Consider the following 26,584-nt stretch of genomic DNA (forward strand, 5'->3'; position numbering starts at 1 on the left):
TTGATCAGTGTGGGTTTTGACGTTTCTAAACGTCATTGGCAAATGTCACTTTTAAGAATGTTGTGTTGTGTAAATTTTTTGATCAAAATTCGGATGGGACCGCTCTGCAGACCGACCAGTTACGGGTTCCACGACGCCCTCGCCATCGGAAAAAGCAGAAACAGTTCTCCCTCAACCGGTTCATCCACAGCAGGTTTCTTGTCCCGTGACATCCGCCATCCGTCAAAGTAAGCGGAACGGCGGTTATCAAATTCCGCGGCGGGTATCAAATGTTCTTTAGCAAGGCCCGAAGCAAGCCGGTGTTTATGACCAAGAAGCAACGGAAAGCAGAAGCGCTAAAGAAAGGGCAGGAGGATGTGGCCGCCGCCAGCTCTGCTACGCGACAAGCTCCGACGATCGCCGTGACTAAAAAACCTAACCAAAAGGTACCAAGAAGATCAACATGGGCACTGCCACCAGCTTCGGCTAATCGTATTGGAAGGGCGTCCGGAACTCGGGCAAAACGGGCCTGCTCAACCCGCCCGACACCTAGGTCGTGGACAGTCTACCGTCGCTGGTGAATCGCGACAGCTTCAGCAGAACTTCGGAACGCAAGATCCGCACCGACAAGATTTGCTGACCGCAAAAGACCGACCGGCCCACATCGGCATCGTTGAAGCGTCGTTAAGCAAAATAGCCTTCCTCGTGAACCCTCAGAATGTGAGTATACTGCTCAATTTCAATCCTTGATCCTTGAAATCTACATCTTTTTCCTCTTTCGGAAGCTTCCCCGCCAGATCGTAACGACGGAAGGTCTGGAGCAAACGCCGCTGCTGATATCGACGTCGACGCAAACCAGTCCGGACTCGAATTTTGTGGTCGCTGGCGAAGCGCATGATCGGTCATCAATGTCGAAGTCAACGGGAACGGCCAGAATAACAGCCATGTTCAGGTAAGAAAATCCAGTTTCACGTTAAAAAGATCGTCAAACATAATTTCTTGCCAGGAGTTCAAAACCGGCGACGGCAACACGAATACATACCACGAAATCTTCGACGATGAAATTTCGACAGAGAAGGTGATCAGCGAGACGTCCCTGCTGGATGAGATGGGGACCATTTCAAGAGAAACCAGCACGGGCATTGGTGAAGGGCCGGGAGTTTCCCTCCTTCTGGGAGAAGGGATGGTCAAAATCTGCATCAGGCACACGTTCCAACCACTAACCTGGCCATCAACTCGTCAACCCCCTGTAGACCGTAGGCAGCCTGAGCAAACTGGTCAAACGAACGATTTTAACCAACGGTCCCCGGACGAACCAGCAGCTGCTGCATTGTTTCAAAAGTTTGAAAACTTTGATAGGGCGGTTGTGCCCAACGCCAGTTGCTCCAGCTCCTTCGACGGAGTGAGTCCGTCACAGATGTCACAGAACTCAACACTACGGCCTATCTCAGGAGTTCACCCTAACAACGAAGCGAGCGAAATCCGGCCAACGAAAGAGGAAAAAATGTGAGCCGATTTTGGAGAAAACACAACTAAATTATTTAGAAGTGAACCCGTGCACCACAGGTTCATTATGCTAGGGTAGAATCCAGGGAAAATATTGCACTCAAAGTGCAAAAAATCGCTGGCAACAATGACTACGGCACATCCTGAAATGCCGCGCGGTGTGTACCTTTGAATGAAACGGACAATAATTTGTGATTTTTAATTTGTCAATATTAACTACTTGTTTGCTTTTGAATTCGATCTCACGAGCGGGGTTCATCTTAAAGCTCCTGGCCAATCTGACTCGTAAACGGAGAGGGTTTGGGGGTCAATATTGTATTTTTTTTTCATCATTTTTAACAATACAAAAAAATAAAGCTGAAACCATAAATAAAAAGAAAATCCAAAACGACTTCAATGTTCGTCTCTCGTCGAAATCCATGATAAGGAGTGAAGTGACCAAATTAGGTCAAATAAGTTTAAACATGCATACACTCAAACCTCGATGGTTTGACACCAACTGTTGTTAAACCAACGGGGTCACTTTTTATTTTGACACCCCTTTTACACGGAGTTCACACACACTATCAAACGTTTGTATTGATAGCGTGCGTGAGCGGAAACGAAAAAGTGACCAACCACCGGGGGTTGAGTGTATGCCCCAGCTAGATGCGTCTGCAGCGTAGACGCGTACAGGAAGTAATCGCCGGCGACTTTTCCTAGGCCAGTTCGAACGCGTCCCGGACGAGCTTGACACCGTCTCCGGTGGACATCTGCACCAGTTGCAGCCCGGCCAGCTTCAGGAAGGTCAACTTTGTTTGCACACAGGTACGAGTCATCAGCGTGCAGCACTCCCTTCAGCGGATGAATTCCCGGGTTCTTGAACTTTTCCTTGAGCGGCATCGACAGCACGACGGTCCAACCCGCCAATGTCCGAGTACTGCTCGGTGGGCCGTTCGTCCACCTCCATCGCCGTGACGCGCGCGTCCTTCTCGGCCAGAAGTGTCTCCAGGATGAGGTACGAGTGCTTGTTCACGACTGCCAAATGAAGGAATCCAGCACCAGCACCAGCACCACCCCGCCGTCTCTTGCGGTCCACGTACAGCAGCTCGATCGACTTGTCTTCCAGGGTTACCGCCATCTCGCTTGCTGGTTCCTTACTGAGTCCGGAACACGCACCAAATTCAGCACAAAACAATGGATAATCCGGATTTACTTCGACAAAGCTGCTGGCCCTGGAAATTGCCGGATGATAACAAAGCGCCAGCAAATTTCCCGGCCGGGAAATGTAATCGAGACAGATTGATTTTTGTTTGTTTGTAAACAATCAGCAGTGCGCGCGTTTGCGATGACAGCTGTGAAAACACTGAAATAAAATTCATAGAAGAATGGTGTATACACGTAAATATGGATGCACATACGGATCAACTTATGAAATAAATGCAATATATTTGGAGTGACCACCTCGTGGTTAGATGCCGTTTCCCTATTTCGATTCTCACAAACTGCCTGATAAGTTAAGGGTTAGTCGACCCATTCAATCTTTTCGACCTAAAAATTTGCTGACAAGCTTGTCAGTTCGGGTCGCTGTCAAACTGACACTCTCTCAAAATTAAAATTCGCTCTCTCCTCGTTTCACCGCATCGCGTTGTTTTCATTTCTCGCCCTCGATCTCTCTCTCTTCTCGAATCTTGTTCCTTCAGCAGCCGCGAACGGCTGCTTTTGTTTTGAAAATTCACCAGCAGCAGCTGCCCATCCTCTCTCGCTCTCTCAACGACTTCTTCTCTTTGCTCACGCTCTCTCTCAGAACCCTCTTGCTTGCGCCGTACCCGTTGCTGTGTGTCTTGCTTGCTGGCCCACCCCACCGTAGCAGGCTGAGTTGTAGTTTGGCCGCGGGCGAGTTCGTGTGTCCGCGCCGTCGAGTGTGTGTACGTCCGTCGTTGATTCTTGTTTTGTGAGGAGGCTGCTGGAAAACGAAGAAGAATCTCAGCCCGTTGATCAATAATATCGGAATTTCGTGACTCAATCCGGCTGCCCATGAGTGGCCTCGGTTGGTGAAAATGATCAGCGCCATCGTTTCGCGTATTGTGATGTGAGTAGAATTTGAAGGGGAAGAGGACATTCCTCGCAGGAAGTCCTTTTCAGCAGTGATTTTTTATTGTGCTGTGAAAAAAGAAGAAACATCATTCCGTGACAGAGCGTGTGAAGATTGCGACGAGCGGCCCCGAAATGGATAATGCCCTTTTTTGGCCGCGGAGATCATTGTCACCTCCGATGACCATAGTCGTACGCGCTGCAATGATCTTGGAGCGGCCCAAGGCGAACCGGAATGGAATTTTCGACTCGTGACTGGCAGGAAAAAGTTGACAGGAGCTCATCGATCGATAAAATGAGCTCGCGAAATCCTCCTCATCCTCGACGGACGGGTTGCTTTGTTTCCATCGCAGTTGCTGCCAACAACGTCTGGACGGTTGAAGTTGTTTGGTCCGGTAGCTACCTTGCTCCTGGAAGTAGGCAACCCGACCAGGTTTGAGGCGTCGTCGAAAGGTGGGTTTGGTTTGTTGTTTTCTGAGTTGGGCTCGGTCTCGTTTCTGGATGATATGCGCGGCGTTGATGATTCACTTCCGTTGTTGCTGCTCTCAAACTCTTTACTAATTGTTCATATCCTTGCGCGGGGTCAGAAAGTCTGGAAGCGAGGTGAGGAAATTGGAGCAAGTCATAATGCACCAAAACAGAACGGATAATGAATTAATTGTTAATTTTCCTTGTGAAACTAATCCTACAGCTAATCTCATGATTTAGAATGGGTTAATTATGTCAAATTAAATTTACCCGTCACTTTTTGATTTTCTAAGTTGAACACTTCTGATCCAGGACCCAAAGCAAAGTGTAGTTCTCTATGAGAAGCGTCAATATTTTACAGTTTCTCATCCCAGAATATCATCACAAAATTCAACTATACGATAACTATTCAATATTGATTTCATTATTTGAAAAGTTAATAAAATTCTGCCTATGCTTTTGATAGTTTATTTTAACCTTGGCCTTAAAATGTGTTTCCATGAATTGATTATCCGGTGTGATTTTTTGCAAGATAATCGAGTCTGGACTGTACCCTTAATAACAACATACTAAAGTATAGACTGTATCATACATGGATTAGGCCAAATTTTTTTTATTTGAGCTTTCTAGAATTTCGCAAAAAAAAAAATCACATTTTAATTGTTGTTTTTTATTGCGATGAAACTTTGTCTATCGATTTCGTATGTTAAAATAACCCATTTTGTATCATTTGTTTCTTCATACAAGTATTTATTTAAATTTGGGGGCTGTCCATAGAAGTGTGCTATAAAAACATAAAAAAATAGGTTTCTCGAGATGATATTTTTAGGATTTTCTGATCGGTTTGGTGTCTTCAGCAAAGTTGTAGGTTATGGATAGGACTCGATTATCCGAATTCTCGATTATCAAAAGTTTCGATTATCCAAAGGTTTGTATGGGATTTCAGATACAGTCCAAACTCGATTATCCGAAGGCCTCGGAAAAAATTTACTTCGGATAATCGAATCACGAAAAAAAAATGACTTTTTAGTTGTCTACGCTATAGTGATTTACAATGTTTAAATCCAAGATGGCGGTGACGAAATATTGAAAAAAAAATGCATTTTATTATTTAATAGGCAATCAACTATTAAAATTTTACTAAAATGGGGTCGCAGAACTCAAAAGAAATACAAAAAGAAAAAAAAAACAAAAAAAAATTGTTCGTGGTTCGATTATCCGAAGTCCCAAACAAACCTTTGGATAATCGAACTTAAAGATAATCGAATCTTCGGATAATCGAGGGCCTCGATTCGAGGCTTTGGATAGTCTGGACTTTAATCAAATCATGATCAAAAACATCAAATTTGAATTCTACGACCGCATTTTTGGTCAAATTTTAATAGCTGATTGCCTTTTGAAATTGCCAAATGCATTTTCTCAGTATTTAATCGACGCCATTTTGGTCGTCATCTCGGGTTTAAAAAATCTTAATTAGTTTAGTTACATTCTTGAACAAAATTACAAAAAATGTTTTTTAAAGTATCGATGATACACACAAAAAAAGTTCAAATCCAGTGTTTGTTTTTAAAGGTCCTATAAACAAAAATTCAAATTTTTGCTGTTTGGGTGTTTTTGAACTCCCATGGCTGAAGGCGAGTTCAAAAACACCCAAAGAGCAATAATGAAAAATATTGTTTATAAGATCTTTTCAAAAAAAAAAATAAAGAGCTCAAGAAATGATCAATTTTAGATGCAAATTTGAATTCTAAATCCAAAAGACCTTTTGTAAAATTTTGATATATCCAGATTTTTAAGCGAAGATGACATTCGATGGTGCGAATGGTGCAAGCCCTAAATGTCAAAACCAGGCCTGCAAAAAGTTTCCAACCCAGCGTACACATGAAGCAAACCAATGAGCTACACTCACTCAATTCGTGTCATATGACTGACTTGTAAAATCCTCTTTAAACACTATTTTGACTATTTTTAAACAATTGAATGGTTCTAGACTGTGCAAAACACTTAAAACAACCATAATTTATGTTCAAAATTTCATTTCCACGCATTAATACGAACTTTTTGTGTAAAAACTTGTTTCTTTATGTGTGTGCGTGCAACGTCGAAAGAGCGTTGGTCGACTACTGCCTCGCATTGCAGCTGCTCAATGAGCTAGGGCACTCACGACTGCGCCGGGTTTGTTTATGTCACGGTTTTACGGTTCAGTGAATGGATCTCAAAAATTTGTGTCAGCGTCGCCGATTTTCGCGTCATGACCCCTGACATTTTCAGCTCTAGTCAAAACCACGCAGTGGTACCAACATTACAAAAAAATGTGTGCCATAGCATGACAGCCACACTTTTTTTTTCCAATGTGGGTACTACTGCACGATTTTGACATTTTGGGCTAACACCATTCGTAACGCCATCTTTGTTTAAAAATCTGGACAGTGTACTGTTATTAACTCTACTTAACCTAACTGTTTTTTTTTTAATTTAAAAAAAGTGTTCTTCCTTGCCCAGCTCGGTAAAAATATATTTGAAAAACTGAGAAAATTATCTGCAATTAGCTTCAAACACTTCGAAAATTTGATTGGACTTTGGTTACTGGCCTTGCAAAGTATGAAAAATTACCAAACATGAATATTACCCTCAATTTTCAATCGATGATATCTTGGAAATCACTGATCAGATTTTCAATTTTAGAACGTGAAAATACTGTGAAATTTTCAAAAAAATCCTCCAAAAAAATAAATATTTCTATTTTCGGATTTTAAAAATCACGACTTACAGTCATCCCACATATTCGGAATACCCACAAATTCGGAACACTTTTGTGATGATTTGTCAATAGCATGCCAAATGCATTTTTTCTGGTGACCCTACTATTTTTAGGACCTTTATTTGGACATTCTCTTGCTATTTCACTAGTAAAAGTAGTACTTTTTGAACAAAAAACTTAATTTCAAGACTATTATATTCTGAGCAGCAAAACACTGCCTCCAAATTGCCTGTTCCATAATAGTGGGATGTTATTGTGCCTCCCACAATTGTGGAACACCTGAATTCAACTGATATTTTCACAAAAAAATATCAGACCTGTCATAAAACATAACATAAATTTGAGTTTCATTGATTTCAGTGTGTGAAGTGCTCCTGGAGAAAATCAAAGTTTGTTTACATCCGTGAGAAAAAAGTGTTCCGAATTTGAGGTTTTCAAGGGTCAAAGTTTTTCTTCAAAAGCTTGATATAAAAATTAAAATTTGCAGCTGTTCCGTACAGCATTCGAAAGATCGCAAGAAAAGCTTTCAAATGAAGGTAAAAGCGAATCATTAAGTTCAATTATCGATTTGCTATGATTTTTTGAACATTGGTCGATCTGTAAACTGTTCCGAATATGAGGGATGGCTGTACGAATAATGAAGACAGGTCAGTGCAACATGTTGCAACAAAGAATACAAATTACTTTTTACTTAAGAAGATGTAGGTGGTAATGTTCGTTTAAGAAAAATCTAAAATATTCCAAATTCTGTCTGTCGAAATGCGTTTATACGCTTTTTCAAAAGTTAATGTTAATGCTCGGTTAATGCTTCCCAATCGGATCATCCTGGAGAGCACTGGCCACTGCTGGTTGAGGCCAATTCTGTCGAAATGTAAATTTTCGTGTGCTGCATCATTAAACCATAAAGATTCGTAGACGTATGGAAAGTGTGTATCAAGGGAAATTTTGTTGAAAATTGCACTCCTGATTCGATGGCATACCGTCATCAGGGGTGACATTGGGTCTGGGGGTGAGATTGGGTAATACAAATTTCAGCATTTTTGTATGACCCAATCTCACCCCCAGACCCAATGTCACCCCTGATGATGGTACTCAAAATTTAGAAGAAAAAAAACTTTTTTTTCATCAACATCATAAAATACTGTTTTGAACGCTCATTTAACTAAATACAACTTTTTTAATCAATGCTCAACACAATTTTAAAATTGCTATTGACAGAATAGATCCAGATACCATACGTTATGTTATGGTTTATTTATGTTGCTCACACATTAATTTTATTGCAACATTATTCAACATAAGCACTCATAAACAATCATTCGGTCGGCGAGACCCTGCCAGAACCCTCTGAACCGCGCGGTATATCGTTGATGACGACGCACTCAGGTGAATGAATGATGTAATTTTTTTGGGTGGAAAACACAAAAACCTCGTTGAGCTGCAGCTGAAGCCGGCTGCCCATCGATTGGAACGGAAATTAGCGTTGACTCTGGTTGAGGCTCTGAACTCACGCGCGATGTACTTTTCATTGTTCGACTTTTGAGTGGCCGTTAATTTTACTATTTTTGTCGTATAAAACCGGCTGGCATTGTTACGAATGGCCGTCGAATTCAACAACAATATTATGTGGGCGTTTGAAGTCGGTACCGTTGACCTATGTGTGTTCTCCCCTCAGACTTTTGAATTTGTGGAAATACATCTGCCCGTTTTGAATTCAAACTAATACAACTAGGCCAAATCAAAGAGAAAGAGCAAATTTTCTCCTCCTTGACTTGACCGGTCCGAGATATGACAAACCTCAACGGAGACTTAATATATGCACGCGGTTTCTCAATTAGGAAACTTGTTGCTAAAATTAAAACCATTACGTATTAGTGCCAGACAGACTGTCGCCAGAATATCTCTCTCTAGTTGAGGTTCATTGTGGCGCGTGGGTCTTTGTGGCTATAAAGCAAAATGCGGATCATTAAAACCAAGCGCTGCATTATGGACATGTGAAAGTTGTGTCTTTTTTGAAAAAATGGCACACCATTCAAATGACTAAGTACAATGAAGCGTTAGTTTTGACTGATTGCTTTAATGTTCAAAATTTAGTTGAAGCTACCAAAATGCAACGAAAGACTTATTCATCGGAATATAAATAACCAATGAATTTTTTTTTGCCAATTTACAAACAGACCAGCGATACAAGATAAAATAGGGTTTTATTCAAAGATTTTGTTTTCAATATTTTTGGGAGGAATTTCGATTTCACTTATACATAAACTAATCGTTGTGTCGTGTTATCTTGTCGCACGTGTCTTTTGGGCATGTGCCAAATTGAGTTAAGAACGCCATTTTGTGCAGCTCTAAATGTCTCACCTTTTGGCCTTCACATATCCCCAAAATTCGATTTCAATCCTGAGATTAAACTCCGTTCATTGTTGTCACTCTTCATATGAAAGAAGTTTCAATCTTGTCGTGCTATCTTGACACACTCTGAAAATTTCTGTAAGTGCTACACGGCCAAAAAGATTTCAGGTCAGAACACGTTTGACACACGTACATGCCCGACTTCCGTGAACATTTCTAGAGTTTTTTTTAAAGGACCTATGAGCTATTGTTTTTCACATGTTTATACAGCAATTCCATTTGAAAAGAGCCTAAACCAAAAAAAAAGTTCTCCGATCGGGCTCAAATTTTTTCTGGGGGTTCCTTGGCCAAAATAATTAGACCCGTATTTTTTTGTTTGGCCATTAGGGTGACCTACATCGTGCTAGGGTGGTTCGAAAAATGGCAAATTTCGTCATTTTTCGCAAAAAACACTTTTTTCGAAAAATCATATCTCCGCGCCATTTCATCCGATTTTAGCTGTCTTAGACGCAAAAGAAAGGTAATGAGTTTGGCTATTTGGGAAAAATAGTAAGAAGTTCCAAAAATCTAGCTTAACTATTGAAAAAGTCGTATGAAAACTTAAAATGGCGTTTTGACCGTGTCTGGACCAAAGAGCCTATGTCTGAAAATATTTTTATCGGATTCCTCGGAAAATTTCACGTAACATATCAAAAAATTGGCGATGTCGAACCGTACGTTTTCAAGATATGATTTTTTGAAAATAAAAACTGAGTTTTTCGACGCGCCACGCGCAAAAACGAGAAAATGAGGAAATCGGCAAAAAATCAACTTTTTTCACTAAAACTGCGATAACTTTAAAATTTCAGCGATGACCTATAGATGTTATGGTACCAAAAGTTGCGTTTTTTAATTACGAAAATTTTGATACCCAGACATGTATAGGTCATCGCTGAAATTTTTAAGTTATCGAAGTTTTAGTGAAAAAAGTTGTTTTTTTGCCGATTTCGTCATTTTCCCGTTTTTGCGCGTGGCGCGTCGAAAAACTCAGTTTTTATTTTCAAAAAATCATATCTTGAAAACGTACGGTTCGACATCGCCAATTTTTTGATATGTTACGTGAAATTTTCCGAGGAATCCGATAAAAATATTTTCAGACATAGGCTCTTCGGTCCAGACACGGTCAAAACGCCATTTTAAGTTTTCATACGACTTTTTCAATAGTTAAGCTAGATTTTTGGAACTTCTTACTATTTTTCTCAAATAGCCAAACTTATCACCTTTCCTTTGCGTCTAAGACAGCTAAAATCGGATGAAATGGCGCGGAGATATGATTTTTCGAAAAAAGTGTTTTTTGCGAAAAATGACGAAAATTGCCATTTTTCGAACCACCCTAGCACGATGTAGGTCACCCTAATGGCCAAACAAAAAAATACGGGTCTAATTATTTTGGCCAAGGAACCCCCAGAAAAAATTTGAGCCCGATCGGAGAACTTTTTTTTTGGTTTAGGCTCTTTTCAAATGGAATTGCTGTATAGGTCCTTTTTTTTTAAGAAAAAAACTCTAGATTTGTGATTTTAATTCGGGACTCCGGCAACCAAATTGAACCAAACTTCAGGACAATGCACAGGATGGTCAATCAAACAAAACGTGTTTGTTATTGTTTACTTTGCGTGCTTTTGTTTATCATCGTTTTCACTCGTCTCATTTCTCTTCTCTCTTTCATAGGTGAAAAGAGTTTGTTGTCTAAGAATAAAATTGTGAGATTTTTTCCTCACTGATCTAGTTACTACCATTCCTACAGCAGATCGTAATTACAATCAACGAACCTGATTCAGCACCATTAATTTAGCCGTCATTTTCCATATTACGCAACCACAACTAATTTATTAGATTGCCTTTTGCGGTTGATTAGAATTTCAAGTGCACTGCAAGATATTCCTTGCAGCAGCCGGGCTAGCTAGCACTGACCAGCTGGAACAATTGTCGTTTTTGTGCAGTCTGCTGAATGTGAACCGGAATATGGACCATTCGGAGTAGTTGCGGTAACGACCGATTTGATCTTCAATTATATTTCATTCGCTGTAATTTTCGCGACGGAGTAGCGGTAGTGACCCACCCGCGCGATCTCTGCGAGATGGTATCGCGCTAAACGAGTTGCGGTTTCTCGGCATTTTGCTATGCGTCACATCGTAGCAGAAGATTTCTTTGTTCAACTCTTTGGGTTCAACTTGGAGAGCCAAGAACTCACTCAAACTTAGTCGTAATCGATACAGAATACCAAATCTGTCACCTGACCTGTAGAGTTCTACAGTCTAACCTAGATTTAGCTGTTCTATAGCCATACAGTCCCCGTAGACATCCACCGTATAGAACAGCTGATTGTTTTTCCTCCCCGTCCAGGGCCTTGCCCGCGGCGTTGATTCAATGTACAGATTGCACCTTTTATGGAAACCCGGTTGTTATTGATTTTTTTTCTGCTGCTGCCTTTGCTGCTCTTCCATCAACTGTAGCTAGAGTTACGTGTCCGCCATACAGCTCAGCAGCGTTTGCCGGTTGCACCGTACATGTACAAAACGAGAAGAGTGTGTTTATCCGCTCAAGTCTTTATGGACCGGTCTCACATGTTGCTCGCCACGACCTTCAGGGGCGCCTCCAAACGTGGCAATCGCCGCGTGGTACTTCTGCGATACCTTGAACTTCAGCTGATACCGCACTTCCACCTTCGCTATTGTTCCGTATAGGTTCTGCTACTGCGTCTCGTGAACGTCGACTTTACACGCGGGGATGTGCTAATTGTTTAACACCTCTTCCTCCTCTAACGTTGAAGAAGATCTGCGACCGCGATGGATTGTTGCAACCTTCCGAAGGTGGTGTTCGATGATGCACGACGAGAACAAATGGTACTTTGGTGTAGGTTTGGCGGTGCGAAGAGTCTGGTTCCGCGTTCAACCTCCCCGTAGACATCGGTTGGAACTCAACGTGGGAGTTGAATTTGGCTCGACCGCGAATGTTGTGACTAAGAGCTTATACCCTCTTTCACTTGACAGCGGGTGCAAGAACTTTAGTCGCGCGACCACTCGGCTCGGTATGGTAATACGCGCGGCTTAAGTCATCACTTAGCTGGGATTGGTGTTGTACGAGAGTTGTACGCGACTATCGGCACGATGGAACTTTTAGTGGAGCGATTAACGATCTGTGGGGGTGGCACTGGGACAGATTGCAGTGTAGCGTCAAGTGGACCAAGTGGCTTGTTCAGGGTTTCGTTTCTTGGAATCGTTCGGACAAGACCTGTACAGTTTCTTGAAAGAGACCTGTTGTTCACCCTGGTAAACAAAGCAAATCTCCACTAAACTAACCTAACCCACGGTGTTCAGGACTAGATGAATACCATATGACCGCAGCAAGCAACTCTTCAAAACTATCTCCAGCTGTACTCCATCAGTCAATACTCCCTGGCGCACGCCCGGCTCCGCCAACTCCGCTGATGACAAATGAGCCGTGTAAAGCATTAACACTCTTCGCGAACATGTTCGCGTTGCGTCCAAGTCCAACCCAGCCCATTCTGCGTAACCACCCCACTTGGCCAAGTAAAATATATTCAATAACTGTTTACGGCATCAATGCCGGTTTGCCGGCACTTGCGTTTAGCTTTGTTTGTTTGTTTTGAGCAGTTCTCTAGGATTTCGGTCATTCGTTTTTTTTTTGTATTTTTTAATCGGACTGAAACTTTTTTGGTGCCTTCGGTATGCCCAAAGAAGCCATTTTGCATCATTAGTTTGTCCATATAATTTTCCATACAAATTTGGCAGCTGTCCATACAAAAATGATGTATGAAAATTCAAAAATCTGTATCTGTTGAAGGAATTTTTTGATCGATTTGGTGTCTTCGGCAAAGTTGTAGGTATGGATACGGACTACACTGGAAAAAAATAATACACGGTAAAAAAAAATTTGGTGATTTTTTTATTTAACTTTTTATCACTAAAACTTGATTTACAAAAAAACACTATTTTTAATTTTTTTATTTTTTGATATGTTTTAGAGGACATAAAATGCCAACTTTTCAAAAATTTCCAGGTTGTGCAAAAAATCATTGACCGAGTTATGAATTTTTTAATCAATACTGATTTTTTCAAAAAATCCAAATTTTGGTCGTAAAAATTTTTCAACTTCATTTTTCGATGTAAAATCAAATTGGCAATAAAAAAGTACTTTAGTGAAATTTTGATAAAGTGCACCGTTTTCAAGTTATAGCCATATTTAAGTGACTTTTTTGAAAATAGTCGCAGTTTTTCATTTTTTTAAATTAGTGCACATGTTTGCCCAGTTTTGAAAAAAATATTTTTGAAAAGCTGAGAAAATTCTCTATATTTTGGTTATTCGGACTTTGTTGATACGACCTTTAGTTGCTGAGATATTGCAATGCAAAGGTTTAAAAACAGGAAAATTGATGTTTTCTTAGTTTCACCCAAACAACCCACCATTTTCTATCTTCAATATCTTAGCAACTAATGGTCCGATTTTCAATGTTAATATATGAAACATTTGTGAAATTTTTCGATCTTTTCGAAAAAAATATTTTCGGAATTTTCAAATCAAGACTAACATTTCAAAAAGGCCAAACATTCAATATTACGCCCTTTTAAAATGTTAGTCTTGATTTGAAAATTTTGAAAATATTTTTTTCGAAAAGATCGGAAAATTTCACAAATGTTTCATATATTAACATTGAAAATCGGACCATTAGTTGCTGAGATATTGCAATAAAAAATGGTGGGTTGTTTGGGTGAAACTTAGAAAACATCAATTTTCCTGTTTTTAAACCTTTGCATTGCAATATCTCAGCAACTAAAGGTCGTATCAACAAAGTCCGAATAAGCAAAATATAGAGAATTTTCTCAGCTTTTCAAAAATATTTTTTTCAAAACTGGGCAAACATGTGCACTAATTTAAAAAAATGAAAAACTGCGACTATTTTCAAAAAAGTCACTTAAATATGGCTATAACTTGAAAACGGTGCACTTTATCAAAATTTCACTAAAGTACTTTTTTATTGCAAATTTGATTTTACATCGAAAAATGAAGTTGAAAAATTTTTACGACCAAAATTTCGATTTTTTGAAAAAATCAGTATTGATTAAAAAATTCATAACTCGGTCAATGATTTTTTGCACAACCTGGAAATTTCTGAAAAGTTGGAATTTTATGTCCTCTAAAACATATCAAAAAATAAAAAAAATTAAAAATAGTGTTTTTTTGTAAATCAAGTTTTAGTGATAAAAAGTTGAATAAAAAAATCACCAAATTTTTTTTTACCGTGTATTATTTTTTTCCAGTGTAGTCCGTATCCATACCTACAACTTTGCCGAAGACACCAAATCGATCAAAAAATTCCTTCAAAAGATACAGATTTTTGAATTTTCATACATCATTTTTGTATGGACAGCTGCCAAATTTGTATGGAAAATTATATGGACAAACTAATGATGCAAAATGGCTTCTTTGGGCATACCGAAGGCACCAAAAAAGTTTCAGTCGGATTAAAAAATACAAAAATTAAAATTGAAGAAAAAAGACCGATTTCGTAGAGAATTGCTCTTTTGTCAAATAAACATGTCTTCCGTTGCGTTTCCGTGGGGTTGGCTTTCCCATAGGTTGTAACACTTTCTTCGGACCTGGAAATTGTGTGTCCAAATTTGGTTGTTTGAACGGTTCTCTAATTGAATAGTAATTAGTCCCTATGGCGACATGGTTCAGCTGATTTGCTTGGGGGTGAATAACTTCCAAGTAGGTGACCGTTCTATACGGTCAAACTTTTCGTTTCAAGCGTGCCACGTTCTCCGTTGGAGATTGCCTCTATTATCCTCATTCCGTTCCAGACGACTCAAGTGCCACACGAAATCATGCTCAATTAAGCAAAACTGCAAATAAATTAAATGCATAAATTCCCCGTTTATTCAAAGAGCAAAGCATCATCTTGAAGATCTCATTAGCTGTCTGACATTCTCCGCTATAAAGAGTTAAATCCCCTTGTTTCTTAGTTGGGAGTTTATAGTGATCTGAATTAAATAACGCAACTTTAGCTATAGCATTCGCCAGCCAGTTATTTGCAGATTTGGTCCCGCAATTGGTGGTGTGCTGTGGGATGGAACGTGTGGTACTCTGTCGAGATATTTTATGGCCATGTTAATGCATTCAAGAAGCAAGTTTTATTTATTGGTTGTTGTAAAAGGAAACGTGAATCAGCTGACTGCTTTGGGGAGGGTAATAACCCATCATTTGAAAGAACTGCAAGTTTTCATTGCTAGTATTTCATCCTATAAAATCCATTTAAATTAAATGATTTCAGACCAATTTCACAATTTCGACCTAAAACAGCTCAAAAAGAGTCACTGTTCGTTTCATGCATACTGCAATCAATGAAGAATAACTATCCGGTTTGCCGTACACAACCGTCAATTGTTCTTGATGTATTCCTGCCGACTCGGTCAGTATGTGCCGCTTGAATAATATCTTGCAGCTCTAATCAACCGCATTGCAATCTAATAATTCTACTGTGCTGCTTTCAAGCTGCTGGTACACAGTAAGAAAAATCATGGTAATATTGCATCTGGGAATGGAAACATCTTTTATGTCAGAAAAAAAATATAATTTTACTCCCAAAAAAGTGTAAACTCATAACTATTTTAGTGTCTTCCACTTTTTCAGTTCAAATTGAGGTAGTGTAACATCATGAAAGTGGTAAGACCTACAAATTTTAAACTTTCCAAATATACACAAATTTTTGCTGTGTATGTAATATTGAAAATGACGATTTAACGGACTGGTTGATGTGAATCTGGTGTTGAGGAGCTAGCTTTATATGACGATCAGGGATGGATATCGCAAAACATCTTTTTCGCTTGCGAACTTTCGTCACTCGCGGAAGAGAGAGGAAGCGAAACACGCAAAAGAAAATCGCTCCCGAACTTCTTGAAGAAAATCAGTTGATGATTTTTTTTTTGTGAATTTACTTGTTATTTATTTCGTTTTGTAACACACATTGCTCATCTAAAAAAAGTGACAAACATTTTTCGACGTCTGACGTTACACCTGCACATAAATAATCAAGAAAATGATTTTTCAGATTTTTTTTAACGATTCTCCGTGCGCCAAAAAGGAGAGCCATGTTCCCTTTTGATTTTTTCTTGTGATGAGCAACAAAAGATTTTCTTTTGATGATGATTCTTCCATCGTTGATGACGGTCTTAAGAACATATAATGCAGAGTCTTATCAAGTTGCTTGTGAGCAATTCTCTGAGATTTCGGAAATTCGATTTTTTTTGTACTTTTTAATCCGGCTGAAACTTATCTGGTGCTTTCGGTATGCCCAAAGAAGCCATTGTGCATCATTAGTTTGTCCATATAATTTTCCATACAAATTTGGCAGCTGTCCATACAAAAATGATGTATGAAAATTAAAAAATCTGTATCTTTTGAAGAATTTTTTTTATCGATATGGTGTCTTGGGCAAAGTTGTAGGTATAGATAAGGACTACACTGATTAAAATAAAACACGGTGAACATTTTTTTTGTTGAGATTTTTAATTTCACTTTTTGTCACTAAAACTTGATTTGCAAAAAAAAAACTATTTTTATTTTATTTTTTTATGGGTTTTAGGAGCCATCAAATGCCAACTTTTAAGAAATTTCCAGAATGTGCAAAACATCTTTGACTGAGTTATGATTTTTTGAATCAATACTGATTTAAAAAAATCGAAATATTGGTCGCAAAAAAATTTCAAGCTCATTTTTCGATGTAAAATCGAATTTGCAGTGAAATTTTGATAGAGTGCACCGTTTTCAAGTTATAGCCCTTTTTATGTAACTTTTTTGAAAATAGTCGCAGTTATTCATTTTTAAAATTAGTGCCCATGGCTGCCCACTTTTGAAATAATATGAAAAAAATATTTTGCTTTTTTAAACTTTGTTGATACGACTCTTAGTTGCTGAGATATTGCCATTTAAAGATTTATAAACAGGAAAATAGATTTAATATTGAGTCTCACCCAAACAACCCACCATTTTCTAATGTCGATATCTCAGCAACTAATGGTCCGATTTTCAATGTTAAAATATGAAACATTCGTGAAATTTTCCGATTTTTACGAAAACAATACAGGTTTGTATAGGATATCGTATAATCGAATCACGAAAAAAAATTATTTTTTTTCGTATTTTTTTATTTTCTTGCTTTTAACATGAAATTTGAGTTCTACGACCCCATTTTAGTTAAATTTGAATGGTTGATTGCGTATTAAATTGAAAAATGCAATTTTTTCAATATTTCAGCCTGGTCTTTTTGGCCGCCATCTTTGATAAAAAAAAATCTAAATCACCTTAGAGTTGTTAAGGGGTCATATTCAATGCTTGAAAAGGGATCTATCACTGAATGGGACTGCTCGATATTCGATAGAACTTTCTGTCAGCGATCATTTCCCAAAACGATATTTGATCGCTGACACACAACGCCTATCATGACCGTCGTTGCTTGGCGACGGTCAGTGAACGTAAACACGAAGACGAAACGAACGAAAAATGCCTCAAGCTCAAGCAGCCGCCCGAACGAGACAACGTGCTCTTTCTCTTTCTCTCGTTTTTGTCTCTCTCTTCCTAATGTTTGCTGCGTGGTGACAGGAGTCATATGATTGCTATCATTGGAGAGATGATCGGAATCTCGGTAGAATGTCAAACGAACGCTCTCCAAGCGATTTATCTCTTGGAGAGAAGTCAATGATTGTGTGAGTGACTTTGCGTAGCACTCATTTCTTTGTGTGTGAAACGAACGAAAGCAGAATGTAAAAATCAGGTTGTCGTGGTGAAGACGATTGGAGTGTTCTGTCAGCTATCACCAAAAAAGTCGAAATTTCGCAAGCCCTGGTCATATTAAAGCTCAACAATCAAAAATAAGACTAATTTTTTTTCCTGATTCGACTATCCGAAGTGAAATTTTGCCAAGTCCTTCGGATAATTAAGTCTAGGATCTCTATACTCTCAGGAAAGGCTATAAAATCACTCGGAAATTGAACTTCATTATATGACTTCGTAGACACACCTTCACGTATAACGAATTAAATTCTGAGCAAATGTCTGTGTGTGTAGCGGGATGTTGATCAAAAAATTGTCACTCGATTATCTCGGCACTGGCTGAACCGATTTGTCCGTTTTGGGCTCATTCGATCCGTCTTGGAGTCCCTTAAGTCGCAATAGAAAATTATGAAGTTTGGTTAAGTACTTCAAAGGTTATGCTAAAAAGACGGCTTCGACTAATGTTCAAAAGATTGTAAAAAGGGTGGTTTTTGTAAGAAAACCCGTCGTGCTATATAATTTTAGAAAGGTATTTAAAAGACCTTTCTAACAAGTCCAAAACATTGAAGATGACAGATCCTACCAAAAGTTATAAGCACTTATGTGTTATTTATACACTTTTTTAAGGCCGGATATTAAATATGTTGATGCAATCGTTGTCCGGATCTGTCATGCGACCCATTGTTGGATGGGTATTCAAAAGACCTTTCCAACGCGTCTAAAAGATTGAAGATTTGACAACCCTATCAAAAATTATGAGCACTTAAGTGTGAATTTAACACTAATCAGAAGCCAGATCTCAGACATGTTGATGAAAATGTTGTCTGGATTCACCGTGCGACCAATCGTTGTATTGGTAATCAAAAGACCTTTCCAACATGTTCAAAACATTGAAGACATGATAGCCCAATCAAATGAAAAATTTAACTATATCGATGTGAGGAAGGCTTCAACCACCTAAGGGTGGATTAAGTAACGTTTTTAAGGTATTCTTACATCGTAATTACGAGAGTAACACAAATTTTCATTCTCATACCGATCATGCATCGCCAGAAACGTTTCCAATGTTTATTACCCACATTTTCACGAGAGCAAGAATAAATACAACCTAAGACATTCCCACGGGAGAACAACCAAACTGCGCTCTGCACGGCGACACGAGTGCATTATTCCCCTGAACGAGAGAGAGGGATTAGTGAAGGAGCAAGAGAATATCACGACACACATTGTGAGGGAATTTCGTGATTTTTCAATTTTCAGTCGTCGACTCGCCCTCGTTCGGTTCCGATCGCGTTCGCACTCGATCGTCGCGAGTTTGTTTCACTTTTTTTTTCTTTTCCTTTTTTTGCTTCCATTTTCCTCCGTTTGTGCTTGAATTTTTCCCTGCGTGAGTGTGTGAAGAATGCAGCCTTTCGTGCGTGTGTAATGATCGTCGCAACTTGGACCCGATAGTCAAATTTAGCCAAATCGATCACTTCTGATGTGATCGATTGCCGGTTGACAGTCGCCGGTGGAGTGGAAAATTCGTTTGGCGACGTCTGATTTCGGTGCGTCGGAAATTCCTCACCGATGTGGTGTCAAGTGGAAATCCTAGAAATTGCGAGACGCGGATAAAAATAACGCTGAATTAATTCCGTTGTGGTCACACACGCACGGAAAATCTCGACTTTTTCTGGCGACGCGACGCGATTGTTTCGCAAGAAAATAGTGCTTTGGCTTTTGGGATCCCGCCGCTTTATGACCAGATGTAATAATAATGATGATGATGTGGAAAACTTAGGAAAATTGGTGGTGCTACTGCTGTTGCACATAGGTTCTTGACCAAGATCCACAGTGAAAAATGATCTTTTAGAATGTTAATTTACAATTTTTAACAAAAATTACATAGTTTTCATGTAATTTTCATTGTTTATTATTGAATGATAACAACACTAATAATACATTTTTAAAGGTTCAAATAATCCATAAATTTTTATTGTCCTGAATGAACAAATGTGTGATTTAAATATAGATCATTATTTAGTACAAAGTGAGAGCTAAGTTTGTCTTACTTTTTAATTTTGTTACTCGCAAAAAAAGAGAAGATGTTTTATTACATACAGCTGATGTGTTTTTGCAAGCTTGACTGATTGACTTCTCCCGAAGCAAACGTGTACCTCCCTCGATGGATCGATGACAGGCTTTGGCTGTGTTTTGGTGTTGGTCATAATATTTACCCAACAGTTTAGAGCGTGTGCCCGGTTATGACCGCGGACCCAGGTTCAAGCGTTGGCTGGTGAAATTTAGCGTTCGTCAGTCAATTTGAACAGTTTCGCGTGCTAGTTTGATGAATTTTATGGGCGGTGAGAACGCTAATTGAAATTGGCGTCTCTAGCGGAATTGATTTTAAATTTGAAAACTTTCCTTGGGTTCGATTTTTGATGATCTTCTCGGGATTTGAATTGACAAACACTTGGAATAAATGTCGTCAAATAGTCACGGCTAATTTTCGAGAAGTTGATTTGGAACATATTTAATTTTAGAAAAAATAAATTATTTTATTTATTTTCCCTTTTCATAAACCAAACAAGCAAACAAATGTACGTACACAGAAAAGTATACATGTTTAACCGAGAAACGGGACAGCCAGCACTTCTTCTACTTGAAAAAGCTTTTAAACTTAAAAAGCAAACCAAACATTCCTCGCAGTACACCTCACCATGTTTCATGTTCTTCCCACCCACAAATCACCCGATGATTAGTGTGCGGCTGATTTGAACTGATCGTAAAACCCCTTACGCAGACGCCGGCGGTGAAAACGCAAACCAAGTCATAGTCACTAGCAGCATACCCGACCGCGGTATGAACCGCTTCAACTCGATAGCGGTGTGCTCTCTTATACTAACTGACATTTTGGTAGTTGCGAGAAAATCGATTTTTAAACTTTGAATTACTGTTTCTGGAAAACTATTCGACAAACAATTGTTCTAACAATTTTAAAGTATGCACCTGACATTACTTAAAGACATTGTGAAATATAAAAACTTTTGAAATGCTAGAAAAATTTTGGCAGAGAAAATACGAAAAAAAATCATGCTTGCAATTGGCACAAGTGTGTTTTGGGAGGTAATTTGTATGAGTTAACACAAACGTGCACAGGGCTTTGGTACAAAAGCGTGCAAAGTAATTTTATTGTTAAAATAGTTCAAATTAGTTGTTTCAATGTTATTTTTTCACGAGTTGGTTAATTTAAGCGTAAGAAAAACATTTTACATCAAAACTTTTTTCAAACACTTATTTTAGTTTGAATTTGGTAGGAAAATTAACCTTTTGAAAAAATTAGCATTTAAATCAAAATTTTTGTATAAAAAAATTAGTGAAATTATATTTTTTATGAATATAATTGTAAAACCATCCATAATACATCAACTATGACGAATACTAGGTTGATGTATTCCTAAAAACATAAGAAAATGATGTTGTAAAAACTTTTAGCTAGTTTATTTTATTTCAATTATATCATACGACCATTCAAAAACGAATGGTATCCAAGGCACAAACCGTTATTTAGATTTATGGTGAATTGCAGTTGGAACAAGTGTGTCTCATGCAATGGAATCGATGAATGTATTGAATAGAACAAATGTGCCCTAAATAAATTAAATACGTAATATTTTAAAGTATGGACGACCCATACAGTTGTGCCAAGTGTGCACATCAACTATGGGAGATGTTGTTACGTAGTTTTTTGCATGGACGACCCCTGCAGTTGAGCTAGGTGTGCACAACGACTTGAAGAATGTTAAAATTTGACTTTTAGGTTGGGCTAAGTGAGTAATGGGTTGAGGAAAAATTTTGTTACGTCGTTTTTTTTTGCATGGACGACCCCTACAGTTGAGCTAGGAGTGCACAACGACATGAAGAATGTTTCAAACTGGGCTTTTGGGTTAGGCTAATTGGGAAATGGGTTGGGGAAAATTGTTGTTACGTCGTTTTTTGCATGGACGACCCCTGCAGTTGAGCTAGGAGTGGGTAATGGGTTGGGGAAAAATGTAGTTACGTAATTTTTTTTTGCATAGACGACCCCTGCAGTTGAGCTAGGAGTGCACAACGACTTGAAAAATGTTAAAATTTGACTTTTAGGTTGGGCTAAGTGGGTAATGGGTTGAGGAAAAATTTTGTTACGTCATTTTTTTTTGCATGGACGACCCCTACAGTTGAGCTAGGAGTGCACAACGACTTGAAGAATGTTAAAATTTGACTTTTAGGTTGGGCTAAGTGGGTAATGGGTTGAGGAAAAATTTTGTTACGTCATTTTTTTTTGCATGGACGACCCCTACAGTTGAGCTAGGAGTGCACAACGACTTGAAGAATGTTAAAATTTGACTTTTAGGTTAGGCTAAGTGGGTAATGGGTTGGGGAAAAATGTAGTTACGTAATTTTTTTTTGCATAGACGACCCCTGCAGTTGAGCTAGGAGTGCACAACGACTTGAAAAATGTTAAAATTTGACTTTTAGGTTGGGCTAAGTGGGTAATGGGTTGAGGAAAAATTTTGTTACGTCATTTTTTTTTTGCATGGACGACCCCTACAGTTGAGCTAGGAGTGCACAACGACATGAAGAATGTTTCAAACTGGGCTTTTGGGTTAGGCTAATTGGGAAATGGGTTGGGGAAAAATGTTGTTACGTAGTTTTTTTGCATGGACGACCCCTGCAGTTGAGCTAGGAGTGCACAACGACTTGTAGAATGTTTAAATTTGACTTTTAGGTTGGGCTAAATGGGTAATAGGTTGGGGAAAATTTTTGTTACGTCGTTTTTTTTGCATGGACGACCCCTTCAGTTGTGCTAGGAGTGCACAACGACTTGAAGAATGTTTCAAACTGGACTTTTGGGTTGGGCTAAGTGGGAAATGGGTTGGGGAAAATTGTTGTTACGTTGTTTTTTTTGCCTGGACGACCCCTTCTGTTGAACTAAGAGTGCACAACGACTTGAAGAATATTAAATTGGATTTTGGGTTGGGCTCAGTGGGTCGTGAGTTTTTTTTTTTAATCTTTTTAAGTACTTTGTATGGGATTTTGTATGAGCTTTATTGTGCAGGAAACATGTAAGCAAAGTTTCGGCTACGTAACAACATTTTACAAGTGGGTTCCAACCCAAAAGACCAAATTGAAAACATTCTTTAAGTCGTTGTCCACTCTCAGCTTAACTGCAGGGTTCGATTATGGAAAAAAAATAATACGTACCGTTAGTGGGGGTGACACTTGGTCTGGGGGGTGAGATTGAGTCAAAGTATTTTTTTTTACGGATTTTACCATTTCTCAGGTGCGTCTCTATGACTCTAAATTCTGTTAAAATGGTATAATATGGTATAGTAGCCCAACTCAAAAGTCCAATTTGAAACATTATTCATGTCGTTGTGCACGCTTAGCTCAACTGTAGGGGTCGTCCATGCAAAACAACGACGTAACAACAATTTTCCCCAACTCATTGTCCGCTTAGCCCACCCAAAAGTCCAATTTGAAACATTCTTCATGTCGTTGTGCACTCCTAGCTCACCTACAGGGGTCGTCCGTGCAAAAAAAAAAACGACGTAACAACATTTTTCCCCAACCCATTACCCACTTAGCCCAACCTAAAAGTTCAGTTTGAAACATTCTTCAAGTCGTTGTGCACTCCTAGCTGACGTATAGGGGTCGTCCAGGCAAAAAAAAACGACGTAACAACATTTTTCCCCAACCCATTTCCCACTTAGCCTAACCCAAAAGTCCAATTTTAAACATTCTTCAAATCGTTGTGCACTCCTAACACAACTGAAGGGGTCGTCCATGAAAAATTAACGACGTAACAATAATTTTACCCAACCCAATGCCCACTTATCCCAACCAAAAGTCCAGTTTGAAATATTCTTCAAGTCGTTGTGCCCTCCTAGCACAACTGAAGGGGTCGTCCAGGCAAAAAAAAACGAAATAACAACATTTTTCCCCAACCCATTTCCCACTTAGCCTAACCCAAAAGTCCAATTTGAAACATTCTTCAAGTCGTTGTGCACTCTTAGCACAACTGAAGGGGTCGTCCATAAAAAAAAACGACGTAACATTATTTTTCCCCAACCCATTACTCACTTAGCCCAACCTAAAAGTCAAGTTAAAACATGTAGGGGTCGTCCAGGTAAAAAAAAACGACGTAACAACATTTTTCCCCAACCCATTGCCCACTTAGCCCAACCCAAAAGGCCAATTTGAAACATTCTTCAAGTCGTTGTGCACTCTTAGTACAACTGCAGGGGTCATCCATGCAAAGAAAACTACGTAACAACATTTTAAACTAACCTACAGAACCTAAATACACTAATCCTAATCAATGGGTCGTCCAAACAAAAAAAAACTACTCCACTAAACCATTTTAACACACTACACCTAACTGATAATTCCTTCTCGCTTCCAAATGTGCACACTTGTGCTATTTGCCTTCCAAAATAGTGCTCCATAATATTGCTCAAACTAGTAAGGACACCTGGCAATTTACCATAATATTATAGTGTAATCGTATTTTTATGGATTTGCGTGTTTTCAAAAGGTCAAGCCATGATGGAAAATAAGAGAGCACATCCATGATGCGTTCGAAAATGTCAGTTAGTACAAATGGTTGCAGGGCGATATCTCCGCGTAGGAAACGAATTTTTCAGATCTGTTAGAAGCGTTTTGTAGGGAATTTAATTAGCTAAAAGATGGCATCATTAACTCATTTTGGCCCAATTTTCAGTTAGAACATTAGAGCACACCGCTATCGAACTGCTTTTGTTTTGCTTCTAAAATTAGTTTAAATGGTTGCATCCTCATGAGACAGCCAAACGACGAGTCAGGTTCACACATTCTGTGTCTTTTTCCTGGCGTTCGTGAAAAATGCCTTTCCAACACCAAACACCGAAGAAATGGTTTGGGGGTTTCCTCCTCCTTTCCACTTTTTCACCTCTAAGTAAGAGTATTGAACAGCGGGGAAAAACACTCGCCCGGCTTAAATGCAAACTGGGAAAACGCGACCGCAAAAGCAAACGCAACCTCCGACGGCTGAAGATGATCTTGCCTGCCGCGGATTTCGTGACTTGTTGCCGTTCGATGATCGCGTTCGCTCCGAGCTTCTTGTTTGGATGTAGGGGAAATAAGGGCAGGGGTTCTTGAACTGTTCAAAATTTGCTTAGTTGGGGTTATTCAATAAGGATTATTTTTCTTTTTACCTATTTGCTTTAACAATTTACTTATTTAAGGATTTTCATTTAAAAATATTTTGAAAACACACCAAACTCTTTTAGTCTGCATTTGAGAAGAGATATTCATTATTTCAGCATCTTTATATTTTTTATGTTGTTTGATAATGATCTGGATTCTCGATTATCTCGAAAATGTGTTTTCCTTGATAGGGAAACACAATTTAAAAAAAATGTCTCAGAGTTGAAGTTACTGATAATAAAAGTTTGGAAAGGTGTCAAATTTAAGAAGTCTTAGAAAACTATGAATTTAACATCTCAAAAAACTAAGATTGAATAACTGACTGCATACTAAATGTTGCTATTGAAAAATGATTACGGAAATATTGTTGTTTCATATTCTTGTAGCGTATTAGTTTTTGTAAGTTTAGACATGTTTACATAAAAGTATTTAGATAAATATCATATATCAATGATTTTGAAAGCTCACTTTTGTTTGACATGAAAACTCATTATACTGACCTACAAAAAATATATAAAATTTACTGCGCGGGCTCAACTTAAGGAGAAGCGTGAACTTAGGGGTCCCCAGAAATACAGAAACGTTGAATTTTCCAAAAATATTTAGACAAGGCCGAAAGGATACTAAAAGACATCTTTTGAGCCCAAGTGGTGCAACATCTGGTTTAGAAGATATGATTTTTTTTAAAAAATAGTGTTTTTTTTTTGAAAATGTCGAAAACTGTAAACAAAATTATTTAAATGTTTTGTTAAAGGAATATCGAATTTACAATCGAAAAGTACTTTATTTATTTATTTATTTATTTATTTTTTTGATAAAATTAATTGAATTGAAGCAACTTTTAGGAATACATCTTGGTATACATTTTCGTTTTTTATGTTTTTTTAATTTAAAACAAAATCCTAAAAGAAAAGTTCCTCCAAATTTTTGTTTTTTGACTGGCTGAGAAAACTTCCATTAAATTTTCCCTCTGGAACTTTGAAAATCGGACGATGGTTTCAACATGTTTAAGAAAAAAGTCTTTTTAAAAATACTATAAACAAAATTTTCAAATTTTGCTTTGCAACCACCCAAAAATCAAAAAATGAACATTTTGTTTATAGGACCTTTTTATAAAAAAAATCTCCACAGGTGTTTTAAAATGCATTACACAGCTGTCCAGTTGTTTTCGATCATTAGTTTCCAAACTATGTATGTATTACGGAAAAAAAACTTTGAAAAATATTTGCAACGGCCTAAGTTTTAAAAGTTAAAATACCCAAAATTTTTATCAAAATAACTTTTTTTTCGCAAATACTCATATTTCCGTATTTCCCAATAATAGGTACCAAACGAAGCAGAAATGTTGCATGCATTTACACATTATATTTTTTTTTTGTAAAATATTCAAATCTTCACAAAATATCCTAT

General features: G+C 38.3%; 1 protein-coding gene across 5 annotated transcripts in view; it reads left to right on the forward strand.

Moving 5' to 3' along the window:
• The first annotated feature begins 3,285 nt into the window (after positions 1–3,285).
• LOC120421685 (receptor expression-enhancing protein 1) overlaps positions 3,286–26,584 on the forward strand; it is a 49,419-nt gene continuing 26,120 nt past the window's right edge. For 2 of the 5 annotated variants that reach the window (XM_039584919.2, XM_052707385.1), the window contains exon 1: positions 3,310–3,556. In XM_039584919.2, the coding sequence (XP_039440853.1) occupies positions 3,525–3,556 (32 nt within the window). In that variant the 5' untranslated portion in view covers positions 3,310–3,524. Of the gene's footprint in view, positions 3,557–26,584 lie in introns of all 5 variants that reach the window. The other 3 variants (XM_039584915.2, XM_039584921.2, XM_039584920.2) reach the window with 3 other exon arrangements.

Source organism: Culex pipiens, chromosome 2 (assembly GCF_016801865.2).
Source record: "Culex pipiens pallens isolate TS chromosome 2, TS_CPP_V2, whole genome shotgun sequence".
In the NCBI taxonomy this organism is placed as follows: domain Eukaryota; kingdom Metazoa; phylum Arthropoda; class Insecta; order Diptera; family Culicidae; genus Culex; species Culex pipiens.